General features: G+C 43.2%; 1 protein-coding gene and 2 non-coding genes across 3 annotated transcripts; all 3 read right to left on the bottom strand.

Moving 5' to 3' along the window:
• Positions 1-756: 756 nt before the first annotated feature.
• RPSA (ribosomal protein SA) lies at positions 757-6039 on the bottom strand. The gene is made up of 6 exons (XM_007945734.2): positions 5907-6039; positions 4440-4558; positions 2859-3104; positions 1423-1551; positions 1148-1313; positions 757-851 (listed from the first exon to the last, which is right to left on the bottom strand). Exons 1-6 carry the CDS (start codon positions 6037-6039, stop codon positions 757-759), a joined length of 888 nt encoding a protein of 295 aa, XP_007943925.1.
• Positions 2642-2794, bottom strand: LOC122150448. The gene has a single exon (XR_006163668.1). It is a non-coding gene; the product is annotated as a small nucleolar RNA SNORA62/SNORA6 family (small nucleolar RNA).
• LOC122150449 lies at positions 4626-4777 on the bottom strand. Its single transcript, XR_006163669.1, has one exon. It is a non-coding gene; the product is annotated as a small nucleolar RNA SNORA62/SNORA6 family (small nucleolar RNA).
• Positions 6040-7534: the final 1495 nt, after the last annotated feature.

The following is a 7534-nucleotide window of genomic DNA, read 5'->3' as shown; positions in this document are numbered from 1 at the left end:
CTTCTCATGAGATAGTGGAGTGGCAGTTAACGTAATATAATCAAATGAGTTTATACACTCATTTGATAGGCTTCTGTGAACTCAAATTCCACATGAGCAATCTTACAGGGGAGACTCCAGTGCAGTGGGCAGTGAGCAGGGTTTGTGCCCTCCCTCCAGACCCTTCAACCTGATTGACAGATCAGCACACTGTAGGCCATTCTGTTCTCTTCAGACTGAAAAGTTAATTCCTGCTGCCACCTGACAGTACAAAGAGTAAACCATCAATAAGGGGAAGTAGGCAGAGGAAAGCTTCTTTATTTTCTAAAATTAACCTCATATTTATACCTCCAATCTGGATTCAGGAAAAGTAAAATACTTGTACCCTGTTAAACTGGGACAGAATTGCAATAATTTTAGAGCAGAAACATGATGGGTGTTTGATGTGCTAACAGTTTCTTCCAAGCGTAAAAATAACAATGTTATCAACCTTCAACTTCAGAAAACCATTTCTCAGGTCACCACCATGTCCATGTATGTGCAACCATTTACATCTCCGCTTTCAGAATACAGAAGGTTCTATACTGAAAGCAGGAAGCTCAGGAAAAACAATATACAGTGAGCTTCAGAAGTAAAACAGAAGTGAAGAAACTGAAAGTAACCCCCAGGCATCTTATATCTGGAATAAAAAATAAACAAATGGATGCAACCTTTAGAAACTGATGTTTATTTCCCGTCAACCTTATTTCCGTTTTCTAAGACATTGTGGAAGACAGTTTAAGACCACTCAGTGGTTGTTCCTACCCACTCAGTGGCCTGAGCAGTGGGGGCTGCAGACCAGTCTTCAGTTGCAGGTTGAGCACTCCAGTCTTCTGTTTTTAAAAAAAAAAAAAAAAAAAAAAGCCATGAGCTCCATTACTAGTTATTTCTCTCCTATACGCCAGAAGCAATCTGCCTTGTATTTCATCAGAAACACATTTCAAAGGAAAAAAAGTAGACCAAGGCCACCTCATTTCAAAAGCACCCAAATGTAACTTATGCTAATACAGCTGCAGCACTGGGAAGAGAAGAACATCTTAATGTTCATATAAGATTAAGAAATTTAAAAGTTCAAAGCTGTCACATGCCAATATGGCCAAACGCAATACACGTGAATCCCGATACATACCAGTAGGGAACTGCTGAATGGGCACAGAGGGCACCTGCACGCCCTCAGACCAGTCGGCAACCTCAGGCTGAGCGGCAGTAAATTCAGGAGCAGGAGCGGTCCATTCCCCCTGAAATTCTTCCTTGGTCACAGCCTTTTCAGCAGCAGCCTGCTCTTCCTTTTCAATCTGTTTTTTTTAAAAAGAAAAAGCTTATAGGAGCTGACAAATTTTCCCTTTTCTTTTGCAACACTTTGTTTCCCAAGCTCATGTGCCCACCAGCCTGAATGCAGCTCACCTCTTCTGGATCTCTGTAGAAATAGAGGTCAGGCATGACCTCCCATGGGTGCTCCCGGGAGATGGTACCACGCATGCGCAGGACTTCCCGGGCCAGCATCCACCACATCAAACCCACCGAGTGAGCGCCCTGCAAGAGTGATAGGTTATTAAAGTGACAGCCAGCCACCCCAACAACCAGCAATTCCCCATTCAGCTAATCTACTTCCACATGACCAAGTCCCTTAGCATCAAGAGAACAAATCTTAGCTTTAAAGTTCTTATAATAAAGAGTATTCTATAAATCAGTGGTTCTCAACCTTGTACATTTGAATTGAGAATTTTAAAAAATATATTCTTTTCAAGGTCCCACCACCTCAGGCAACTAAATGAAAAAGTCCTTGGCGGGTTATAAGTATCAAAAACTGTACTAAGGACTATGAGACCAAAATAACTAGATGGTGCCCGGCTACTACTCTACTAGACTTGGAAGAGGATCTACGTAGGAGATCCTGGATAGAGAGGGAGAACAATGTGGAACAAAATTCAAAATCATTTGGAGGGGGAAAAAAAAGGGGGGGACCAGGTTTGCCAGTCAGATAGAGCCTGGTGGAACCACTGAGACTATGGCCCCTAGCTGCCCTTCAGACCTGGAATTGAACCCACGCCTGTGGCTTCCAGCTAAACAATAGATAGGCATATGAGTTGAACATGTACCTGAGGTAGATACACTCCTTGGAGAGAACAAGCATGGGAGAAGAAAGGCTGCTTATACACAGGGAGACAGCTCAGGGGCCAGGAGGGCATGGAGGGATGGACACAGGGAAGAGGTAACTATCGGGAGGAAGTAGGAGGGGAGATGTTGCATTGTGGTAAACTGTGGTCAATGTCATGAGACAAAGTGTATGTGAAGTGCTGTATGGAAAATGTATTTGCTCTGTAAATTTTCACCCAAATCACGATTAAAAAAAAAAAAACTGTACTATGTCCTTGGGCAATTCTTATGTATAACCAGGGTTTTGAGACTAGTTATAATTCCACCAATTTGAACCACATACAATCTACCTTTTTTCTTTTTAAAGCATAGAATTCATCAGGTTGGTCTGAAAACAGGAAAGATCAATGCCTAAGAGGCTTAAATAGAGCAAGAAACAAAAGCAGAAGAAATACATATTTAAAAAAAAAAAAAATCAAAAAACATTTTAATTTCTCCTCAAAGTTCTCTTGTAGATTAGTAATACACGTGTAGCAAGGATTACTATCAAACTCCACTCATCGGGTCAAAGACCCTTGTGGTGTTAGCGAAAAACTTGCCCATCATGTAGCACACTACCTACACTTGTGAGTTCACTGGCCAGCAATGGCCTCAACTCCAAGCTCTAACAATGTGCACAGGAATGTACAGCCATTTCTAGAGCACCCACTGCAAGCTCTCATCTAGATCACAAAAGCCGTTACCTTGTTGTTGCATGGGATGGCAATGTCCACATAGCGCAGAGGAGAATCTGTGTTACACAGAGCAATGGTGGGCAAGTTAACATAAGATGCCTCTGTGAGAGGCTGGTGGTCAGCCCTGGGATCAGTAACGACCAGAAGACGTGGCTCCCGGAAAGCTGCCTGGATCTGGTTAGTGAAGGTTCCAGGAGTGAAGCGCCCAGCAATAGGAGTAGCTCCAGTGGCAGCAGCGAACTTCAGCACAGCCCGCTTGAAGAATTATGAACATTAAGAGTCATATGGTTTCATAGGAAATCTCCATGATAGTGTGTCCCTAGTTCTGTATTACATGAAGCAAGTCTGTCTAGTCTAAACCTTCAAATAATCAAAGCATCAAAGCAAGCATTTAAAGACCCCAACTCTAGCCCTCTCTCCTAAATGCTGTCTCTACTTCCTACTCCCCTGTGGCTTGCTGGTTTCCTTACTTCTAGAAGCTCCAGAGCCAGAATGCCTGGTTTCAGGTACCAAGCCAACCACTTTGTGAGTGACCTGCGAAGTTGACTGATTTGCCTCCAAATTCCTCATAAGGTTATGGGAATTAAATGAATACATATAAAACACTAAATGGTATATGGCACCTCACAACGTGGCACCTAGTAAACACTTAAGGCCTCTGGTTGAATTTAATCACCACTACCCTACATAAACAACACCACACCCAGCTTTCTTCACCCCATTTCCTTTTCCTCCATGATGTTGTTATTTGCCATTGAATCAAGAGACGCCCCCTCCTTGAGTTTCCAAGGATCTTTTCAATTTCATTTTCTGTATCCCTTCAAAAAGGCAGACTTCCTATTTTTTTCTGCTATATCCCACATACCTAGAAACACCAACTTGCCCAAGCTAGATGCTCATTAAGTGTCAAGGAAAGCATGAGTGGCCACTCAGTTCATTCTACAGTAATATCTGAATTGAAATTTCTTCTACCATGCACACCAATCTATAAGCGTTTCATGTCACGAGCCATGAAACAACCCCATGCAAAACAATCTTAAATGTTATGGAAACCATCTTTTTTTTTTAAATTAAATTAGAACAGGACGAATGACTATCTTTGTTAGAGCTACAAGTCAATTTTCAAGAAATCCATTAACACCTCAATAGAGTAACAGAACTGTCAACACAGAAATGGGGTAAATAGTTTACCTCATTAGTCATTCTTAAAAAATAAATTAAAAGGCTTTATTCAAATTGGCAAAGATTCTTTTAAAAAAAATTCCCATTATGAAATTTGGATTAATAAAGTTTTTTTTGAAAAAAAATGTAGTTGACAAATATTTTTTGACCCAGTATTTCATTTTAAACATCAAAACATAAATCTCAACATTCACTATCATGTCAACTTGTGTCTAATAGGTTGAACCACATTTAGTTGACCATTTGTTAAAAATGTCAAATATTGGGAATTTCTAGTAGTTCAGGCTAAAATTCCTAAACGGTAGACTTTTGGGTCATTTTAGTTTTCTTATACTTTCCTGTATACCCCAAAAGGTCTATAATCTTTATTATTTTCATAATAGAAGCCAAGAATGCTGTTCCACAGACCTGGCCAGTATTCCTGGAGGATATGACACTGACATCAGCCGGGTTTTCAATGGCAACGATGGCCCGAGCTGCCAACAGAAGTTTCTCCCAGGTCCTCTTCAGGTTGATGATGTAGATACCTACACGTGGGTAAAAGGTATTGTAATATCTGACCTGGCTTGCAAACGGACATTTAAACAGTTTAGTGTATGTGGCAGCAAGTACTATCAAACTCCAGTCATAGAGGCAAGCTCTACTGGTGTTAGCGAAAATCCTGCCTGTTAATATAGCACACTTCCGACACTCAGAAGTTCACTGGCCAAGACTGGCCTCCACCCTGAGCTTTAATAGTGTGCAGCTCTGATCTCTTTCCCCTGTATTTACCCGCCTCAGAATTCATATACAGTTCTTACCCCCTTCCTGGCCTCTTGTGATACCTGTCTATATCTACACTGATGCCAGAGTCAGCCTAAAATTCCTTTACGGAATACCACTCCCAGGCTTATATCCTTATGTTTTTCTACCTAAGGTAAAGAACTGCCATCACCAACTTTCCATATTCTTACAATAACCTACAAAAAAAAAAAAAAAAAACAAACTCACTGCAGTCAGAGTCAGATCCAACTCACAGCGACCCCTCCTTGGGTTTCTGAGGCAGTACCTCTACGGAATTAGACTGTCCAGTCTTCCTTCCAAGAAGTGGCTGGTGGGTTTGAACCTCCAGCCTTCTGGTTAGTCAAATGCCTCAGGCACTACGCCACCAGAGCTCCTGTAATAATCTACATTCCCCTATGTAATCCTTCTAAGCCAAATCAAGTTTATTCCCACCACTTTCCCTACTTTCCTGTCAGAATTCAGTTCAAAAGCTGCCAGCCAAACAATAGACAGAAATATAGGGTGAACGTTTACATCAGGTAGATATGCTCCTTTGAATGGTCAATTATGGGAGAACAGAAGGGCAGTATTTGCACAGGAGACAGCCCAGGAGGCAGCAATGCACAGGAAAAGGTAACTAAAGGGAGGAAGTGGAAGAGAGCTGTTACATTGTGGGAACTGCAGTCAATGTCATGATACAAAATGTGTATGAACTGCTGTACGGAAAAGGAATTTGCTCTGTAAACTTTCACCCAAATCACAATAAAAATTAAAAATTCAGTTCAATAAACCAGCATCAGTTAACTACAAAGCAAGAAGTAGTAAAGGAGATTTAAAAAGAAAATTGGAAATTCACTTAACAACTTCACCGCCTTAACTTACAGCTCCTTCATGGGCCAACCCAACTGTCACACTTCCTCCACTGGAGCCCAGAAATCCCCGCCACCCCAATAGCAACCAAAATACTTTCACTGAAATTTTAAAACTTATCTCCAAACGGGAGCTCTGATTTATTTTCAGCAAATCTTAGACAGGTGTATTAGATATTTATGTATCTAACTCGGTACTGCCATCTCCAAATAACAGGGTCAGAATTTTAAAGCAATGACTGACCATCACTTTTCCTTTTATAGATGTACTGTTCCATTTGGAAGTCAAGGTTGGTGCCACCTAAGTGGGTTCCTGCTGCAAGAAATTTGAGGACATCCTCCTCCTTCATCTGCAGGACATCAAGGGCTCCGGACATTGTGAAAGTTTCCCCTTTAAGTTACGATGGGAACCTGAAAAGAAACAGTTAACAAGCCAGTGTTTTTAATTCCACCTAGTTAAGTGGGGTGGGGTAGTCTTCACAACTTTGGGAACTAAGCCAATTTACATTTAAAGGCAACCAAGGGGCTACCCATCCTACCATGTCAGCCACTGAGCTAGACTAATCTAGTGAAGGGAAGAGACACCACAGTCCATCAAATACAACTATCACTATCTGCTCAGCCAATCTTCCTGAGGAATGTGGCATGGAAATTAGAAAACCTAGGTGATACAACCAGACAGAACAGTGAATCGAGACTTAAACCTCAAAGTGCATACGACAGAAAGGAAAAGTTATAGATGAGGAAAGGTAACTATCAGATTTAAAGAGTAGCCACGTCTGAGGGTATGCAAAAGCTTATGTAACGGAGATAGACAAATTTCACAGTATTTTAAACCACAATGTAGGTTAGTCCTTCACAGGTAGTTTTCTTCAAAACCCTACCAAACACCTAACACCTCCTGAAGCGACCGACTAACGAGACCAAGAACAGCTAGCCAGGTGGCTGGTGTAAATCCACGCCGCAAGGGCCCGTAAAGTACAGCACCAAGCTTCACGGCCTTAGTGACCTCAATGTGGCCTACTTTCTGCAATCCTGCCCGGCGGGGGCACTCGCGCACCGAACCCCAAAGCCCTGAGCCTCCGCACGATCTGGCCCTGGGCCGACCCACGGAATTGTGGGAACCAGCGCGCCAGAGCCCACACACGTGCGAAAGGCCGGGCCTCCGGAGATTGGGGCTGAGCGAGCCCGGCTCCATCGACTGGCCCTCCCTCTCAGTCATAGCACCCCTCATTTGGGCAGGAAGATCTTCATTTGGGGTCTGGGGGACGCCGCAGACCCCAGAGGGGCCTTACCCAGGACAACGCCGTATGGACCCTACTCTGGGTAGCGCGGAAAGGACAGAAGGGCGGAAATGACGTTTTTATATACTCCGCTGTCACCCAATGGTGAAGAGCGGAAGAAGGGCGGAGCCTGGAGGGCCCCTAGTGTCGAAGGGTTTCTCCTCCCGGAACAGTGTCTGGCTGGCGGCAACGCACAACAGTAAGGAAAAAGCTCTTCGCTGCCTTTGCCTATCTCAGGTGGTTGGAGACTGGGGATTTCCAGCCCCGCAGCGGCGCACCGCACCGCGTGGGTTACTATATTTCTATCAAAAACTGGAGTCTAAAACTAGATAGGGTTTGAGTTCATACTTGCCTTTTGTACCTGTTAATTTAAGCAGGTCCTTCACCCCTGTAAAGGCGTTTGACTGCTAACCAGAAAGTTGGTGGTTCAAACCCCCCAGCTGCTCCGCGGAAGTAAGATGGGACAATCTACTCACGTAAAGATTTACATCCTCGGAAACCCAATGGGGGTCGCTGTGAGTCAGAATCGACTCGATGGCAGTAAGTTTGGTTTTTCACCTTTCTAAGCTGCAGTTTCTTACCTGTTAAC

The sequence above is a fragment of the Orycteropus afer genome, unplaced genomic scaffold (assembly GCF_000298275.1).
Source record: "Orycteropus afer afer isolate SDZICR_OR568_19922 unplaced genomic scaffold, OryAfe1.0 scaffold00142, whole genome shotgun sequence".
In the NCBI taxonomy this organism is placed as follows: domain Eukaryota; kingdom Metazoa; phylum Chordata; class Mammalia; order Tubulidentata; family Orycteropodidae; genus Orycteropus; species Orycteropus afer.
Note: the sequence above shows the minus strand (reverse complement) of the source record. Positions and strands in the feature narration are given on the sequence as shown.

What these genes read in the sequence shown, in the direction of transcription:
- RPSA (XM_007945734.2), bottom strand. Translation starts at nt 6,039, where the DNA reads ATGTCCGGAGCCCTTGATGTCCTGCAGATGAAGGAGGAGGATGTCCTC. An exon ending in CTATAAAAGGAAAAGTGATG is followed by an intron (nt 4,559 to 5,906) that starts GTCAGTCATTGC and finishes ACCCACGTGTAG; the next exon opens with GTATCTACATCATCAACCTG. An exon ending in TCTACAGAGATCCAGAAGAG is followed by an intron (nt 1,314 to 1,422) that starts GTGAGCTGCATT and finishes TAAAAAAAACAG; the next exon opens with ATTGAAAAGGAAGAGCAGGC.